This window comes from Capronia coronata (genome assembly GCF_000585585.1).
Source record: "Capronia coronata CBS 617.96 chromosome Unknown acBCG-supercont1.1, whole genome shotgun sequence".
In the NCBI taxonomy this organism is placed as follows: domain Eukaryota; kingdom Fungi; phylum Ascomycota; class Eurotiomycetes; order Chaetothyriales; family Herpotrichiellaceae; genus Capronia; species Capronia coronata.
The window spans coordinates 785555-804575 of record NW_006912893.1 but is presented as its reverse complement, the minus strand read 5'-3'; the positions used below and the strand labels follow the sequence as shown (position 1 = coordinate 804575).

General features: G+C 53.4%; 6 protein-coding genes across 6 annotated transcripts; 5 read left to right on the top strand and 1 right to left on the bottom strand.

Moving 5' to 3' along the window:
* Window positions 1-52: 52 nt before the first annotated feature.
* Window positions 53-1066, bottom strand: A1O1_00300 (3-methyl-2-oxobutanoate hydroxymethyltransferase; the record flags this gene model as incomplete). The annotated part of the gene is made up of 1 exon (XM_007721220.1): window positions 53-1066. One exon carries the CDS (start codon window positions 1064-1066, stop codon window positions 53-55), a length of 1014 nt encoding a protein of 337 aa, XP_007719410.1.
* Window positions 1067-2375: 1309 nt separating this feature from the next.
* Window positions 2376-3130, top strand: A1O1_00299 (ubiquitin-conjugating enzyme E2 8; the record flags this gene model as incomplete). The annotated part of the gene is made up of 4 exons (XM_007721219.1): window positions 2376-2499; window positions 2585-2699; window positions 2759-2940; window positions 2991-3130. 4 exons carry the CDS (start codon window positions 2376-2378, stop codon window positions 3128-3130), a joined length of 561 nt encoding a protein of 186 aa, XP_007719409.1.
* Window positions 3131-3768: 638 nt separating this feature from the next.
* Window positions 3769-4674, top strand: A1O1_00298 (uncharacterized protein; the record flags this gene model as incomplete). The annotated part of the gene is made up of 1 exon (XM_007721218.1): window positions 3769-4674. The coding sequence occupies one exon, from the start codon at window positions 3769-3771 to the stop codon at window positions 4672-4674; it is 906 nt and encodes a 301-aa protein (XP_007719408.1).
* Window positions 4675-5608: 934 nt separating this feature from the next.
* On the top strand, window positions 5609-8782 carry A1O1_00297 (uncharacterized protein; the record flags this gene model as incomplete). Its single annotated transcript, XM_007721217.1, has 1 exon — window positions 5609-8782. One exon carries the CDS (start codon window positions 5609-5611, stop codon window positions 8780-8782), a length of 3174 nt encoding a protein of 1057 aa, XP_007719407.1.
* Window positions 8783-12560: 3778 nt separating this feature from the next.
* Window positions 12561-14335, top strand: A1O1_00296 (AGC/YANK protein kinase; the record flags this gene model as incomplete). The annotated part of the gene is made up of 4 exons (XM_007721216.1): window positions 12561-12603; window positions 12654-12776; window positions 12833-13760; window positions 13819-14335. 4 exons carry the CDS (start codon window positions 12561-12563, stop codon window positions 14333-14335), a joined length of 1611 nt encoding a protein of 536 aa, XP_007719406.1.
* A 1113-nt stretch (window positions 14336-15448) lies between these two features.
* On the top strand, window positions 15449-17473 carry A1O1_00295 (uncharacterized protein; the record flags this gene model as incomplete). Its single annotated transcript, XM_007721215.1, has 3 exons — window positions 15449-15958; window positions 16010-17329; window positions 17381-17473. The coding sequence occupies 3 exons, from the start codon at window positions 15449-15451 to the stop codon at window positions 17471-17473; spliced, it is 1923 nt and encodes a 640-aa protein (XP_007719405.1).
* Window positions 17474-19021: the final 1548 nt, after the last annotated feature.

Here is a 19021-nt window from a genome sequence, read left to right as displayed (position 1 = left end):
TCCCCGCAACCGCTTGCGAAATGCAACACAACCATCAATAACGGTGAAAGACCTATGGTTTGCCCGACCGGATCGCAGCTCTTAACGCTTCCGTCACCTTTGTGTCACTCTTGTACACATGCTGCGGCCCAGGGTAGCTCCGGTCGGCAACTTCTTCCTTGTACTGCCTGATGGCAGCCAAGCCGGCGTCCCATATCGATCCATATTTCTTAACAAACTTGGGCATGAAGGCGTCGGGCGGCCGAACCCCAAGCATGTCGATCTGCACCAAGACTTGACCACTAGTCTTGTTGCCTGCGCCGATACCAATCGTGGGTATCCTAAGAGCGCCGGTCACTTCTTCCGCGATATCAGACGGAACGCATTCCAGGACGACGGCGAACGCGCCAGCCTCCTCTACCGCTTTGGCATCCTTGAGTAGAGACATGGCTTTGTCGAGGGTATTTCCCTGGACACGAAATCCACCAAGAGCATGCTGGCGTTGAGGTGTCAGGCCGATGTGTGCGCACACGGGAATGCCTGCCGTTGTGATCTTTTTGATCGCGGGCGCCATTTCCATACCGCCTTCGAGTTTGACGCTCTGCATTCGGCCTTCTTTGACCATTCGGATTGCGCTGGCAAGCGCTTGTTCAGGGCTGATTTCGTAAGAACCCATGGGCAAATCTCCAGTGGTGAAGGCTCGGTTGGCTGCGCGACTGACGGCTCGAGCGGCCATTATCATTTCGTCAAGGGTGACCTCGGACGTGTCCGGCATGCCCAGCGAGACCATTGCGAGTGAATCTCCCACCAAGATGATGTCCATCCCCGCCTCTTGTGCCATCAGCGCGGATGGGAAATTATGCGCCGTCAGCATGGTTATTGGGCTTTTTTCCGCGTACATCTTCTGCAGGGTCTGGATGGTGACGGGCTTTTGGCCTCGGGCCAGAAGGGAGGGAGCCGAAGGAGAATGTGAGCTCCAACGTAGCTGCTGCCATGGTTGACTCTGTCGTGTGAGAGTCTTCAGACATATTCTAGATGGTGGTCGTGTGAGCAGAGAGGCTCCGTTGCTGCAGGAGATTATGGCCATTTCTCAGCCAAATTGACTGGGTATGGTGGGAGAGGATGACAGTTGCTCGAGAATTGAGAAGAAGCTCAAGCTACCGTGAGTCATCTTGGGAGAAAGTGGCGGTGGAAGAGTTGTTATATTCATTGTTGTCGTGCTGAGTTCTTTAAGCGTATATCTGAGAAAGGGTGTTTAGTGAATTTGAACGCAGTGTGCGCAGATGAGCCTCGGTGTTGACGGTCGCGGACTATAGCTGAAATGGCCGCCTAACACTGTTTGAGCTTAGGCGCCCTCTACGTACAGCTCTTCTTTGTTCTCAGTACCGTGGTACCTTTCTCTCATCAACCCAGAGACGCTTTTTCTTTGCGAGCCACTGCAGCAGCCGAAGGAGTCACTCTAAGATGTTGACGCTCAACCCTTAGGTACCTCTGGGTGAGTAGACTTGCTCGACAAGCAGAGGTATGTCACTATTGACAAGATAGAAAAACACCTCACTCGGGCGCTCTCGCCTGATATAGATCACTCTGTACGCAAAGCCTCTGGTGGCCCTAAGGCTTCAATGAGGTTTTGTCTCATGCACCTACCTATGTGTACCTGAGAACGTCCTTCTGGCTGTCAAGTTGACTTGACTACTGGCAGATGATAGCAGAGGCAGAGCTGGCGAATGATGCTCAGTTCAACCAATATTTTGCTCCTGTTCCGAACACGGACGCTGGGCAGCTGACCAGTCTACATCTCACCTGTCCGACTTGGGTGTCGTAAGTCGTTGGCTTATCGCATAGGCGGGCGGTGGCGCCAGTCGGGGGTCTTCGGTGCCTAAAGTGAGTGCTTAAAGCGCTCCCACCGCAGCCTGGCCGCCAACCAACGTGCTATCCACCGCCCCACGCTTCCAACCATCATCTCGCATATGAACGCCCAACACCGCATCTGGGTTCCCATGTCTTCTATATCCAACCTACTCACCAGCGTCCCCTCTCTCTGCGCCTTGCAACCTGGTTAGAACACATACAACCGTACAACAGCCCCCACGAACGAGCCGTTCTATTCAGTCACATCTATAGACCTCTTGAGTATCCTTAACTCCTCCGGCTCCCAGAGAAAGAGCCGAGCTCGACCCGCCAGTCCATTCCGGTCCTGCTCCGCAAGACCATACCTCACCCTTCCGACTTCGCACCCTCCTCGCCACCATTGCTTCAGCTTTCTCCCTGCTGTCGAGACGAACCAGCCTTCATTGGTCTCGTCTTTGCTGACACGAATCTTTCCATACCCCTCAGAGAGCGTGATTCCTACCGGCGGACACCAGCATCCAGTCACTCGCATCCGGTGAGGCACAATGAGTAGTCCAAAGCGGAGGATAGAGACGGACGTGATGAAGCTCATGATGAGCGACTATGAGGTGACTCTGGTCAACGACAACATGCAGGAGTTCTATGTCATTTTTAAGGGCCCATCGGAAAGTAAGAGCATAATTTCCCCTGCAAATGGGCGCAGTGGTCCATACTGTGCAAGATGATGGTGGCTGACCGAGGACTTTCTGTCTAGCACCCTTTGCAGATGGCAAGTGGAAAGTCCACGTCGAGTTACCTGACCAATACCCTTACAAATCTCCTTCGATTGGCTTCGTCAACAAGATTTTCCACCCAAACATCGATGAGGGGTGCGTTGTTGCAAGGACGGATAGTTTGAAGGAGTCCCAGTGCTGACCAGTGTATGCAGGTCGGGCTCAGTGTGCTTGGATGTCATCAACCAGACGTGGTCACCCATGTTCGACATGATCAACATATTCGAGGTCTTCCTGCCTCAACTCCTCAGATACCCGAACCCTACCGATCCATTGAACGGAGAAGCAGCCGCGCTGTTAATGAGGGAGCCCAGAAGCTACGATGCCAGAGTCAAAGGTATACTGAATTGGTGCTATGGACGAAGGAGTTGCTAACGGGCCAACCAGAATACATCGTTCAATACGCGACACACATCCATAACGACGCGGATGAAGACGAAGGCGAGACAGATGGGGAATTGAGCGAAGTGGAAGACTTCGACAGCGACGGCGAGGACGAACCAGCGGGAACTATGGAAGACGTATAATGAGTAATATGGGAGTTTGCTGTTTGACCTAGAGTATGAGTGGCGCTCGGAGCTGGAGCTGGATGGACAGCAGGCATAGGGGTCAGGTCTGATTTTCAGTGTGCTTTCACTATAGCTGTGGTAGTTTGGCAGCAATATCACTCTTCTCGAAACGGAACCGAAGGCGCTGGCAAAGGCCAGCAGCGCACGTACATAGTCGTGCTGGCACAGAGGAAGCATATTGATATGTGGAGAGTCGTGAGTGGTGACACCTGGTGATCGGGACAAGGGGCGACAGATGGCGGTGGTGCCAACCGTGCCCCATACTGCGTCATTACCGCCTACTAGCGATCCCTGTGATCCCGCGACATCTTGCCCCAAGCCTCATTATTACCTTACACGATACTAGTAGTAGTAGTACTACGTACCCAGTCTCCAGCCACGCGACCTGACCTGTCGCCAGCTTCTCAACTTACTTGAAGTTGAAGTGGATGTTACACGTCGCCCGTCGCCGGCATCAGCATCACTCCTCATGCTGAAACACCGGGGTTACCCCATCATCAGACCTCTACTACACCGTCAATCCCCCGTACATTAACCCGTGCGCAGTTGTCTCCTCCTTGGGGATTGCGGCACATTTCACATCCGGGCAGGTCGTGATGGCCCAGTCCCTCGACATACTGCCAGCAGAGGTACTCCTACGCGTATTCTCGTTCCTGGAAGTCCCAGATCTGCTGCAAGTCAGTCGCACATGCCATGCACTCCGCGACATCGCCTGCGATCCTCTCCTGCACCACGAGCGGCTCCATCATGCCTCGTACACCTTGGCCATTGCCCTGGCGCGACGACCGTTGAAATCCTCCATCAGCCCGCCCAATTCGTGGATCTGGTTGAGCAAGACCAATGTCCTGTCCCGTCAGATAAGCAAGAGCCTCATCCGCATTCGCCTCAGTCACAATCTCGAGCATAGGCCGAGTCCGCGTAGCCTGGTTGAAAGAGCAATCCTGCCTTCTTCATGCACGGGTTACTGGTCGCCCGTGTCGCCAGCTCTGATACAGTCGCAACAAGCCATACAACGACGGAGACTGATAGACGACCTCGGTCGCAAGCTCGAGCGGAGACCCAGCATGAACAGTCTTGTGTCGCTCAACATCCTACCAGAAGAATGTGCCCGTCGGAGTGTATCTCCCGCCATCGTGGCTACACGCCGGAAAGTGATTCGAGAGTCTCTGAAGGATGGGCTGCGAGCTTGGGTGGAGGGACGGGCTTTACAGGCACAGAAGAGAAAGGCCGATGAGCTAGAGGCTGCTGAACGGATCACGGTCAAGACCTTGGTGCGCAGATTTGCTGCAAGGAAGCTCGTCCAGGAGATGGCAGACAGTGTTGATTCTATAAGTCTGGAGAAACGGAGGGCGCAGGCAAGATGGGGAAGAGAAGTCGAGATCGCAAGGCTGGATCAAGAGAAGAGAACTGCAGCGACTGGCGCCTGTGCTCATCCGACCAGAGCACATGTACTGGGACTGCGGAAGTTCTGGGAGGGTGTCATACGAGCGGCTGCTGGGTGACTCTATGGTGGTGGCTTGGATGTTCCCTATGACTTTGGTCTGGCATATGAATGGGCGTTGCTGGAGCGTATTGTATTCTTCTCTGCTAGTAATGACGTCTCTATATGTCGACGCAGCTCTCTTTGGATTTCGACGGATCTCGTACTCGAAGCAAATGCTTGCACTTCACATCAGCCAGTCATGTTCCTGCAATACCGTCGTACTGGACTCGTAAACATTTAGGGCGTTTCGTTGCATCGAACTTCTATAATGAGGCTCTGGTCTGTAAGGCTATAACTTGAATGACGAGGCTGAGACTGACAAATCTCGCGTTGCCTCGCCCACGATTTTGGTTGTTGAAATGATGTCAACAGCGCCTCGCCTTTCCACTCTTCACCGACCCAGCGCCTTGGACGATGTGAAGCGATCACACACAACAAATTCTGTCAAGTCAGAATCCAACTGCCTAGGACTGGAAGTAAGTTGAAGCAGTGTCCATTGTCACCATCACCGTTTGAAAGCTGACCAGAATGACAAGCAGGAAAGAAGACCATCTGCGTGGGCTAAGTTTTGAAGAACTTCTCAGACGCAGCGTCACCAGCAGCCCACCGGAGGAAACTGCGCTCGAGCGTTTCCCTGCCGGTACAGGACTCACACTTCTCCTAGAAACAGGGTGCATACAAGTCGAAGTCTGGTGGCCTCCTCGAATACCACTACTAGCAGTAGTCCGTCGTCGCCTGGTTGTCCTGCCAACAGTAGTAGCAAGTGGAGGCCTGCAACAACCGCGGGACCTCCACCCTCTGCCTCTGGCATCTCCGACTCTCCCATTCCCAAGGGTCCATCGCGGTTATATACCAGTACACCGAAACTCGTCTTTGGTCAACGTCAACCTCATGTTGAATCGCACGCTGGACTGAGACCTCCGCAGTCCTTCGATTTCACGTTTCAGTGCGACATGGTACGAGAGCAGGAACCGGCGCGCAACCCGCTCACGCCCTCCATGGGGAACTCCGCGCCTCCTCCGAAACCTCAGTCCAAAGACAAAGACCGAGACCGAGTCACGAACGCGAGAGCAGCAGCAGCAGCACCTCGGCCACAGCCATTCTATCCAGCTCTGCAGAATGCCGCTCTTAACCAGCCGGAATTCGGCAAGCCGACCACCCTGGGCGCCTCGCCACAGCCGTTTGCGAAGACGCAGCCGCTGGTGAGACCGGGTGCCAACGTCTCAGTGCCCCGACAGGCAAGCGGAAGCCAGAAAGACAAATACTCCAAGCTTTTCGTGGCTCCGAAGAATCTCGGCCAGCGACCAGAGCTGCATAAACCCCACGTCACTGCGAACCCGTTGCAAGCGTTCCGAGATCTCAAGCCCGGTGACGGCAAGCCCACGAAATCATCTTCGTCTCGCGCGACCGTCGAAGATGACGATGTTCTCGAGATTCCCAAGCCGGCCAACTTCCCTAGCTGGCAACCGAAGCCTTTCGTTCCTCCCACATTCTCCTCTCAGTCGTCGGCGAATCCCTATTTCAAACCTCAGAATGTTGTGGACCTTACATCGGAGCGCGGTGGAATGGCTGCGAATAGTGTTTTCAGAGACGAGCCATACGCAACTTCGGATCCGTCTATCTACATGGACTCGGCGCAAGCAAACGAGAACATCAAAGCCCTGCTCGAAGGAGCATTCGAGGATGAAGATGACAAACCGCGGACGAGAAGTAGAAAGAAGCAAGCGGACACGAAGCTGGATGAGTTGACGGACAAAATCAAGAACATGACGGTCAAAGGCGAGGGCAACGCAGGCGCAGCAGACGAGGAGGAGGAAGATGACGAAGATGACGGCACCGTCGTTGGACTCAAGGTCACGCTTCTTCCTCATCAGATCGAAGGCGTCAACTGGATGCGCGACAAGGAGACCGGCACGAAGAAGACCCGAGGCGTGTTGCCCAAGGGCGGCATTCTGGCAGACGACATGGGCTTGGGCAAGACCATCCAATCGATCGCGCTAATCCTCACCAATCCAAAGCCAAGTGCGGAAGAGTTGGCCAAGAGCAAACGCAAGATGCCCGAAGGCGTCGGGAAAGGAACTCTTGTGGTGGCTCCGCTCGCCCTGATCAAGCAGTGGGAAGGGGAGATCAAAGACCGTGTTGAAAAGGACCACGCTCTGAAGGTCTGCGTGCACCATGGACCCCAGCGAGCGAAGAGCTACAAGGAACTCCAGAAGTACGATGTTGTCATCACCACATATCAGACGCTCTCGTCCGAACACGCCGGGTCCGAGGGCTCATTGAAAGTCGGCTGCTTCGGCATTCACTGGTATCGAATCATATTGGACGAGGCACACTCAATCAAGAACCGCAATGCCAAAGCCACGAAGGCCGCTTGTGCCTTGAACGCAGAGTACCGCTGGTGTCTGACAGGAACTCCGATGCAGAACAACCTCGACGAATTGCAGAGCTTGATTCACTTTCTACGAATCAAGCCTTACGAAGATCTCAATCAATGGCGCGAGCAGATCACGAAACCCTGGAATAATGGCAAGGCAGGTCTTGCGCTTAGGCGGTTGCAAGTCTATCTGAAAGCGTTCATGAAGCGGCGTACTAAAGACGTCCTGAGACAACAAGGGCCATCGAAAGACGGAAAGGGGTCGGGCGAGGGAAAGTCGCCGGGCTTCAAGATTGTCGCGCGCACCATCGAGAATGTGGAGGCAGAGTTTACAGAAGCCGAGCGAGAATTCTACAAGCGACTCGAGTCCAGAACAGACCGAAGTCTGGAGATGATGATGGCAGGGAACAAAATGAGCTATGCCTCGGCCTTGGTGCTTCTCATGCGCCTCCGACAAGCCTGTAATCATCCGAAGCTGACAGGGAGCGATTTGAGCAAGGAGAATGACGCGTTGAGCGGCAGCCAGACGCCCAGTCGGAGAAAGGCCAATGTCGACGATGACATGGATAGCATCGCCAATATGCTTGGAGGACTCACTGTGGAGACCAAGCGATGCGATGTGTGTCAGATCGAGCTCAGCAGGAGGGAAGCATCAGAAGGCGCCATCCGCTGCGTCGAATGTGAAGCAGACCTACAAGAACAAAACCAAGTATTCCAGGAGAAGAAGAAGGCAAAGAAAGAAAAGAGAATCCAACAGGAGCGACGGGCGGTCAAAGCTCAACGAAAAGTGGCCCGGCGTATCGTCGAGGACAGTGACGAAGAAGAGAACGACGAGGAGGAGGATCCAGAAAGTGTCTCCTCATCCCAGGAAGACGACCAGGATGACGACCAGGACGAATACTCATCAGACGAGTCTGACGCGCAAGAAGCAACCGTGTTCCAATCCACCAAGATCCGACAGCTTCTTTCCATCCTGAAGGCCGACTCACATCAACACAAGTACATCGTGTTTTCCTTTTTCACGTCGATGCTGGACCTGATCGAGCCGTTCTTGAAGGACAACCGCATCCGTTTCGCCCGGTATGATGGGAAAATGCGCAATGATGCCCGTGAAGCGAGTCTGCATTCTCTCCGCACCAATCCCTCTACGCGGGTATTGCTCTGCTCGCTCCGCGCCGGAAGTCTGGGGCTGAACCTGACAGCGGCCAGCCGGGTGGTGATTCTAGAGCCATTCTGGAATCCGTTCGTCGAGGAGCAAGCCATCGATCGAGTTCATCGCCTGAATCAGACGGAGGACGTCAAGGTGTACAAGCTCACGGTCAAGGATTCGGTGGAGGAGCGCATCCTGGAGCTCCAGGCCAAAAAGCGTGAATTGGCCAACGCCACCATTGAAGGCAAGAAGGGAGCCATGAAATTGACCCTGCAAGACATGTTGAAATTGTTTGGCCGGGATGCGGAAAGCGAACATCCGGTCGAGGTTAACAACCTACACTCGGGTTTGGGATCGAACAAGGGTCGAGGGCTTCTAGATCGGGGCGGCGGTAGGACGTCCAGTTCATCCACCACCACCGCTCCGGCTCGTGTCGAGTCAAGCTCCTTCTCTTCTTCCTCGTCGGCTGCTGGTCGATCGGGCGGTGGCTACAGTCAGGGTCAGGGCACTAGTGCGAGTGCTGGGCGTGAGAGGATGCGGATCAGCGACGGGGCGAAGATTGCTCGCAAGGAGCATGAGATCTATGGTCGGAGATGGTGATTCATTGACGTTGACAATGATGCTGGGCAATGGTCGATGCATTCCATATGATTTGGCGTCTCGGTGGATGATTCCGGCATGGTCTGGCCTATGTGTGAGTAGATTAGACTCTAGAGGAGAGGTCAATCGGGTGCACTTCGAATATGGGATTGGCAATGGTTCACGGGGAGGGTGGCTCGATTCGAAGGTTCATGGTCCGGTTGTTTTGTCGAGTTCTCCTATCCATCTTCGGGGTGTCCGAGGGTTTAGTCATGTTGAGAATGCGCATGCCATTTGTTTGTTCCTTTGCATTGCGGCTCGATTCTTTCAGATCGCAAGAGCTTCTAGATGCCCGGCTGGAGCAAGCAGTGTAAGGCTCGACTATTGGGTGAGCGTCCCAGAGGTGTAGAAAAGACGAAGAGAGCAATGGAGACAGTTTCAATATGGTGCAGTGATCAAATGAACTTGAATTATTTTTGGCTGCGCAGTCTCAACTTCTGAAAGGCAGGCACACAAAACCACTGCACTTTACTATCGTTGTTTCGCCCGAGCGAAGAGATGCTCACGACTGGGCTGGACATGGTATCGCGCTGTCTCCAGCTCTCTCTCACCATCTAACCTCATTTACGTATCCACACGTAGCCACATGTCCGGGGTAGTAGTAAATCCGACACGGAATCAAGCTGACTTTGCGGGCAGACACTTCCTCTCTTCACAAAACATGCCCTCATCCCTTCACGCCAGTCCATGCGGCCTCCACGAATCGAGGCAGGGTGGGCACCTAGTACCACCACTGTAGTTCGCTGTACTCTGTACGCAGCAGTTCCCCAGAGGATTCCGAAGATTTGGTCTACAGCCGAAGTGGCAAAGACAAAAGCCTGCACACCTGCCGTTAGTGAGCATGCTTGTACGAACCGGATGCCTATGGAGCCCCTGTTTCAGCTGGGGCGGTGGGTTCAAGTTGGTCTCAAAGGTCGCAGGAGGAAAGAAAACGTGGCAGCCACAAAACAGGAACTGTTAGACGAGACCTGGGCACAGGGCAACACAGGATCCCTATCCCCGTTTGCCTTCGGTGCACGCTTTGACCCGGCGGCTGTCAAGCCACCACTTACTTGCCGGGGGAGCCCACCCAGTAATGATGACGGTCCTGCTGGAACGAGCCTGAGCCCATCCCTGTGCGATGTCTCTGGAAATTGAAGAGAGTGAAAATGCAGAGAAGAATCAAAAGAAATCCTTGACTTGACAAGATCAGAAGGAGTGGTCGTTGAAGACGCAAGAGACGCTGAAAGCAACGACCGTACACCACACAGATACTGAATACCGTACCGGCAGTGATCACCCGTCAGTCGCCCGCCAGGTCTGTCGTCTTCAAAGCCTTCAAGTTTCAGGCAATGAGGGATGATCACGCCCGAGCCTTTGCCACTGACGAAACGGCAGATATCGATCTACTACTCGGTAAAAGTCGACGATGCTACAAGTCGGAAGTTTTTGACAGCTGTGAATTGAGGCGCCAGATCCAGCGGGCCGGATTCTAAGGTATGTACAGAGTTAGTCTGGAAATTTGACGGCGGACCTTTCTAGGCTGAATATGAATGACGGTGGAGAGGCCAGGGGGGACGGAGAGAACAGGTCAGACAAGCAGTAGAACTAATGGAAGCCACCACTGTTCTACTTACCATGCTAGGTGCTAGGTATGCAAACTACTACGTACCACGGACGGAACGGTTTCTCTTAGGTCCCTTCAGGCTTCCCGGGGCACGAGCAGAACCATGATCAGCGGCTTGTCCCCTCATCTGAAACGTGGTTCTTCCCAGGGCATGTCAGGCCGAACTCAAGATACCTCAATTGTTCTGTTAAGGAACGGACCAATCTCCACACTACATTTGGGTGCGCTACCCTGACTCGTGGACCTCGTATCGAGGTGAGAAGAGTCGAGGAGCCGAGCGACTGCAAGCGAATGACAGCGAGGATATTGGGGACATAGCACTGGTGGATGTGCTTGTGTCCAGGGGAACACCACGCGGCAGCCATGTCTGTGGTTCTGCAGATGCAGGAGCCGGCTTGGGCTTGGGTGTGAGCTTTTGACGGGGCTAAGCAGGCCTGGGGGAGAAAAAGGGGGCTTGAGATGCTGAGAAGAGGCGAGGGAGAGGTTACAGACGTCGGATTGGGCGGACAGGCCTTGTTCGGTAGACGCTGGAGAGGAATTGGTTTGGTTCCTTTTGCCATGTGCTCACCAGGGCTGGACCAACCGGGGGAGCTGTCAAAAGTCAGCGAAGAGGGTGGCAGCATGATGCATGCATCTTGACATCTGCAGTGCAGTTCAAGTTGTTCGAGAAAAGTCGGTGTCAAATGAGAGATGCAGGGGGGCTAGGCCGTGGCTTGAAGGTTTGAAGAGATCCTGACTGTCGGTGGTGTCTGTACAGAGGAGGAGAGGGTGATACAAACGATACAGACTCTGATCAACTAACTACCTACACACTAATTGTCGGAGAAATGACTGTCAATGCAATACGCACGTCCCTCGCTTCGACCAATTCAATATATACGACGTTATTAGATAATGATGGTCACGAATATCTATCTGTAGATGCTTCAATATCTGGAGTACACAGTACACAGTGATACCAGGTCCCTATCCCTCTTCTCTCTCTCTCTCCTCTCTCCTCCCATCCCCTGTCACTACTGTGTTCCACTCTCGTCAACCTAGATTCACGCTTGACTCCATCCATACATTGCTTTGCTCACACCTTGCTACCTCCAGAGCTACCTCCTAACACTCTTATTACCTATCTTTACCTCTCTTACCTATCTTTGAGCACCGTCCCATCTCTTATCCCAATTGCAACCGAAAGCCATCTCCATCCCTGATTACTTGCTTCCATGCTTCGACTCCGCCCTATCGAACTACTCTGTACACAGTAGACAGCAGGCTTCGGCTACGGCGTCATTGTACGTATTAGTATCCTCTCCTCTGCCGCCACCAAACTACAAACTAACGCTCATCCTCTTTCAGGCTCATCCTCCCATATTCCAGTCTGTCAGTCACTGATTAGACTGACTTGGGGAATCTCTGAAACAAGGACACCGTCAATCCCTCCAGTCCATCAATCGGTCTTTGCCCGTTCCATCAAACTCGGACATTTACCGATACATCCATACATCGGGCTTACTCTCATCCTTACCATTCACGACAGCGCCCCCTATCCCGATCTCCTTCATACAGTCCTTTCTGGCTCTCGTGTCGCTGCTTGCAATCCGGCCACCCCTCAACGAATATTCAGCTGGGAGGAAATAGGGCCGATCCATCCATCCTCCCTTTTCAGTCATTGTTCGCTTCCTGGCTGGAGCAACAATTACCGGACGACGACAATCCCCATCACCATCACCACCATCGCATCATAAGCACCACACCTCCGACCGCCCCATCCGAAGCCTCCCCAATCATCGGCGTCTGAATTTGTCCATAACACCTCCACCCGGATCAGAAGAGCATTGTCTCTTGTCCGTCATGTGCTTACGATAAACTCCCGAATTGGTCCACCTCGCGTCAGTCCTGTAATCGGTCTATCAACTCCATTGCCATCTGCGTCTCACCAACGCCTTCACCGCCGGCCTGGGATATCCGCCCTGACCCTACGGCATCCCACCGCCCATTTCGTTTCTGGCTTCCTGCTTGACGACTGACGACGACAATACGCATCAGAGCGACCGTTGTGCGACTTCCCACATGTTCTTGTCGGTGCTGCTATCAGAATAGAAGTGGAGCTGTGGGCTTTCTGATTACTCGGCCACCCTATCAATGGGGAATACTCAGGGCAAGCCAGTCGTTCTGACCGATCAAGGTAAGTTTCTTCTGACCACCATGTTGCGGACTATGCTCACTGCCCAGCAGTCAACCTCAACCACTTTCGGCTTCTCCGAGTGGTTGGCAAAGGTGCTTTCGGCAAAGTTCGGATCGTCGAGCGCAAAGACTCGGGCTTGACGTTCGCCCTCAAATACATTCGCAAGGACGAAGGTACGTGTGGCCTGGTGATGTGCCAGGGGTGCATGTGTTAATGTGGCTGGTCATAGTGGTGCGGTCCGAAAGTGTGCGCAACATTATTCGCGAACGGCGGATGCTCGAACACCTGAACCATCCATTCCTCTGCAATCTACGCTACAGCTTCCAGGATGTCGAGTATCTATACTTGGTGGTCGACTTGATGAACGGCGGCGATTTGCGGTTCCACATCCAGCGCAAGTCCTTCACCGAAGACGCCGTGCGGTTCTGGATGGCCGAACTTGCTTGTGCTCTCCGATACATCCACAGCCAAGGCATTGTTCACCGAGATGTCAAACCCGACAATATCCTGCTCGACTCGGACGGCCATGTGCACTTGGCCGATTTCAACGTCGCCTCCGATTTCAAGCCGGGCAAACCGCTGACCAGTAAGTCCGGGACGCTGGCGTACCTGGCGCCCGAAGTGTTTCGCGGTCACGGCTACTACAGTGAGGTGGACTGGTGGTCGCTGGGGGTGACCATGTACGAATGTATCTATGGCAAACGACCATTCGAGGGTAAGAGCCACGAGGAACTAACCAACACCATCTGCGCGGCCAATCCTCGATACTTCGTCACTAAACCTCCCGTATCGATGCCTTGTCTGCATGCGATGACCTCGTTGATCGAAAAGGATCGTCGGAAGCGGATTGGGGCCACCGGATTCGACACCTTCACCGACCACCCTTTCTTCCAGAGTATCGACTTTGAGGCCCTGGAACGGAAACAAATCTCTCCCATCTTCATCCCCTCGAGCGAGAAGACCAACTTCGACGCCACGTACGATCTGGAAGAATTGCTTTTGGAGGAAGCGCCGTTGGAGGCGCGGGCACGGCGACAAAAGCCCCGAGCGGAATTGCGCAATGACGCCAGCAGCAAAGAGATCCGCGAAGACGAATTGCATCGCATGATCGAGACCATGTTCGAGCCTTTTGATTACACCCTGGCCACTTATGACGTGTATGTGATGTTCTTTACTTGCCCCAGACCGGCGAGAGGTGCTGACTGGTTGTGTTAGAAATGCTGCTGCTGCCGTGGCCGGGACGGTGCCCGACGAACACGTCCAGTTGGATACCCACCAGATCGATCCCCATTCTGCTCACACTTCTCCGGATGGGTCACCACCATTGTCGCCGAGCGCGGTCGCCGCAGCGGCTGGACCGGAAGAGCACTTTCCTCCGTTGGATGAACTGAGGGCCGCGCTACCACATTCGCAGCCAACGCAACGACCTGCGTCGTCATCAAAATCTTTCAGTCGACCTATTCCACCGCAGAGGCCGGTACCCGCCACGCGGCAGCCCAGCAAAGGAGGTGGAGTGCAAATGGTGCTGGGCGAGGCTGGGAGCTGGTCTAACTTGGCCGATCAGACGTCTCCTATGCCGGCAGATGGGTCAGGAGAAGCTGGTGTCAGGTATGAAAAAGGAGGAGGCAGTATGTTGGGGTTCTTGAGCAGGAAGAAGGGAAGAGACCGAAGCCCAAAACCCAGAGAACCAGGCGTGTTGGGGAAGTACGGAGCTCGACATATCATCAGCTGAGCAGGAAGAGAGGTGGTGGAGAATCTTTCCAACTGGGAGGATTGATGTAAGGGCAGGATATCAAGCCTGCTCACCCAGGGACCAATATCGTCTCGGTCAAAACCATGGTCATGTACCCAGTCAGCAAGACCAGTGAGGTCGCTGATGGGCCATGGTTGCAACAAGGTATGCGGACGGACAGACAGACAGCCGGTCTAAAGTGCTGGGGTCTACATGCATGTCCATCAACTGAGGAAGAGTGGCATCATCAGCAATCGACATATCCGGATGAACGACTACGAGTGTATTGGAATGATGGAGTTCTACCAATGAATCATATCATGATGGTGAGATGGGATGAGATGGCGAAGACGGGATTGGATGTGGGAGGAACTGTATAACTACGAGCACATACCTAATGGTGTAATAACATGAGATACCTTATCCAAGCCACCGTGGTCAGTGATAACACAGATTGGCAGTGGAGATGTTGTGATCTGTTGTCATAGAACCACAACACTGTTGTTTGTCTATATACAGACTCAGAGTAGAAACGTGGTTGCCCGGCAAAAGAGCCGCGACGAAACCGACCAACCGCAAGCTTCCATTCTGTACCAATCACAGCGCTCCAACCGGCGTCAACACGCCAACCAGCGGGATCCACTTTGCCCTCGATTCTCTCCACTGCCTCCATTCAATTCAATCAGCCATTCAAGTTCAACACTGAACAATCACATAGCAACTCAACTCACACACTTCCTCTGTTGTCACCTCCATCCCATCTCTTCTGTGTCTCTTGCTCTCCCCCTCAAGCTGGTGTTGTTGCTGCTGTGGTTTCTGCACTGCTATTCTTTATACTCGCTTGCTGTCTCCGTCTCTTAATCATGCGCATCTCTTAGCACGTCGACCCCCGTCGACACAAAAGCAGCCGCACGCGTCGCGTTGTCCTGGTCCAGCGGCCAGGATACGATATACTACCCCTCCACTGCCTTGCCTTGCCTTGAGCACATTCGACATCGACACTCGACCTCGACACATATTGTATCCGACGTGTCTCGATTACGACGCCCCATATCCTTATGAATGGCAGCTGCCGTATTTGTACCGCCTTCGCCTCACGACCCTCTGGCAAAAATGGCCCATCCCTCCCGTCGAATGCCTCTGGCGAGCCTTGCCAACGCCCCCAACTCTCCACACCGCCCACTCACCAACAGTGGCTCGAAACGACCTCGCAGCCTGGCCAATGTCTCCCAACAAGAGAATGAACCTCCTCAGAAACGGTTGGCGGTAGAGAAAAACGAACACCCCAGTAAACGTGTGGCTGTCGAGACAAAGATGCGGGACACCCATCCTCCCGTGACGCCGCAGAGGCAGCCACAACCCTCGGTGGCAGAGGATCGCGTCTTTGAACGAGGACATGGAGACTCGGGGTCGACGGCTTTCCAAAGAAAGCTGGTGGCCGCCCGGGACAAGAGTGCCGGGCTGCGGGTGACCAAGAATGTCGACCTGTCCACCAAGGAAGAGACCATTCGGACATGGCAGAAACATTACCGCCGGCTGTTCCCCTCGTTCAACTTCTACTTTGACGGCGTGTCGGAGGAGGCCCGGTCTCGCTTTCTCCGACAGATAGCATCTCTTGGAGCGGTATGTTTGTTGCTGCTCGAATGAGATGGTTGTTATACTGACAGGTGGCAGAAAGAAGAAAAGTTCTTCTCAAAAGCAGTCACACATATCGTCACCACTCGCCATGTTCCTACCGACACCAAAAATGCCAACGATGCTGACCATCCTTCTCCCGTCGAAGATCACCCCCAAACGATCAACCCGTCCCTGCTCGAAAAGAACCCGCGAGGACACATGGCGACGAATGTCAGACGGGATGGAATGAATCAGATGGATATCCTGGTTCGCGGCAAGGAAATGGGGATGAAGATCTGGGCAGCAGAAAAGCTTCAAAGAGTATTGGGGTCGATCCTGGAAGATTCGGCCGGTCATGGTCATCATGCTCGGGGGTCGACACACACAACTCGACACCAACACGAAGATCTGGGACAGGTGTTGAGGAATGAAAAGCTAGGGACGGCATCGGAGAGAGAACAGCCTTTTCTGTCCCTGGTGTCGTTCAAGGGCCCTTTTATCTATGTCCATGACATGGAGGAGAAATATCGGCCCACCATGGTCAGGGAATACCCGAAAGTGGCCCGACGGTCAGATGGAGAGTGGCCCCAGTTTCGCTCTGCCAGTGTGGGCAAATGTCCTTTTGTCGAAGACCTGGCGATGAAGAAGGAGATTGAACAGGAACGCAAACGAGCCAACTTGGCTGCCATGCAGCAACAACAACAACGGGAACAGCAGGCCCCTCGAACACGCTCACACATGACGGTTCAGTCGACGAAAGCCGATCCACCCCGTCGTGCAAGCCCACGGAAGGCACTGGGTGTCGTCCCGAACAACACAGCCATGGATGTGGATGTGGAGAAGAAGGACAACAGAGACCATGGCGCCGCAGAACGACAATCTTCTTTCCCTCCCATGCCTGAACGGCCTGCCTTCGAATTTGTCCGCCCGGCACAACTGCACATGCCTCGAGAACCTGCGGCATCGGGAATTCAACGGTCGAATCTGACTTCTGCCATTCAATCGCAGATGATTTCTTCCACTGCCGGTACTGGTGTCAAGGCGGGAACGAGCAAGGAAGTCCATCATCAATTGAAACGCCAAGTCCTGGAACGGACCCATACAGGGAGTCTCTCTGTCGGGTCTATCCCGTCGTCGCACCGCATGAATGACCTTGCCGGGGCTTTGAAGACTGTTCGAGCGCCTGCTCCACAACGAGCGGCGAAAAGTAAGGCGCAAGAAAAGCTTGGAGGTATTCAAGAAGAGGGCGAGTCCCATGCCGATGATCTTGCTGCCGAACGAGCCATGCAGTCGACCCGGAGGAAGAAAGTTGTCAAGAGAGATCCCAAACCAGGATATTGCGAGAATTGTCGTGACAAATATGACGATTTTGAAGAGGTGAGCCCGCTGACGTCTTCCCTAATGGCATAAATTCCTGACCGTGTCTAGCATATCGTTTCACGCAAGCATCGAAAGTTCGCCATGACCCAGTCGAACTGGACGGAACTTGATGCCCTGCTTTCCCAGTTGCAAGCTTCATGATTTGACGAAGGTCCTGTCTGTCCAGAGTGGTTCCATCGAAGCGAGTGGTTCGGCGGAATGCCACTCGACTGGAACTTTGCGTCGCCGACTAGACGTTCGCTTACTCACTCTGACCACGAGCATTGGAGTTTATCCGTTTTCTGTGCATTTTAGCCAAGGAGGAATATGTCTTTAATTCGACGCATCAGCGGCAGCCGCCAAAAAGGAACTACTACAAAAGTGATCCCAAGGCATGCAGGCAGGCAGATCATCGGCGGGCGTGGGGGCAATGGCATTGGAAGCCATCCCTGACCTGTCTGGCCTGGCTTGACCTTACCGATGAAAATAGCTAATATTACGGCCATTATTTACAATACAGGGTAGTGGAAGTGGATGATGGATGGTGAACAAGGCACGAGAGCAGATAGAAGCGAGAGAGACACATGATGAGGCCACGGGCACCGATCCACTGGCAGTCCATGGGAGGGAGTATAAGCATTTTGATTTTGAGATTCGAGTTGTTGATGCAGTTGCCACTTGCAATGAATGAAGTTGACGATGTTTGATGTCATTGTCGTTGTCGTTGTCGCTGTTTTTGTCGAATTCGACGTTGCCTTCAATCTCGAATTGGCGATAGCAGCATTTGTCTGTAGGTGTATCGGGCACCTCTGACCTACCTTATCCAGCTAATGTATATACGTGTGTGTGAGACGAACGGGTCTGTATCGACTGATTTGTGGCGTGTATAGGGCGACTTCTACAAGGGCGACTTCTACAAGGGTGATGAGGTAGTTGTTCTTTCGCCGCAAACGGAATATTTGGTAGCATTAGGTATAAAGGGGGTGAATTGACAGCGGTGGTGAGTGATTACCTAAGGTACCTCATCCCTTTGATCCTTACGTAGTCGCGTTCAGCGACCGTGGTTGGGACAGTGCGTAACATTCATATGATCCTTGCATGATTCGTCCTCATCTTCGTGTTTGACTGCTCGACTCCAAGTCTCCAACCTCTCCTGAACTTCTTCCTTTGACGGTATCTTTCAGCCTCTTCTTCCACTGCATCCTGCTCACTCAACTCAAGCCCAAACCCAAACCCAGACTTGGTTCAGACGTATTAACTTTCAAGTATGCTGACACCTTGTAACGTCTCCATACCTTGGTCTGCAAGGCAGGTAAGGTGGGTAAGGTAGGGTAGGTAGGTGATGAACAACATGATATCTGGGAACAAAAGCAGAAGCCAAAGAACCATAGGTATGTCAACCAACTCGTACGCGTGAGCGTGAGCGTGAGGCTTGACCGACGATTGCATGGTTCGGATGATGAAAAAGGCCGAAGCACAAAAGGACAAAGAAACGGTTCAAAGCACTGGCAGGCAACTTGAATGTCTATGTTATCTAGGTATCTATCTATGCATTGTTACCGCATCTGGTCGCGTTCAGACCGGTATCTGATGAAAACGGATCGATCACGGAATCTGATCAAGTCATGTCAAGGTTTGGGAGACAAGCAAGCAGTCCTAGCATCAGGTTCTCTTTCTTTCCCTCCTTCTCTCTCTCCTTCTATCTCTTTT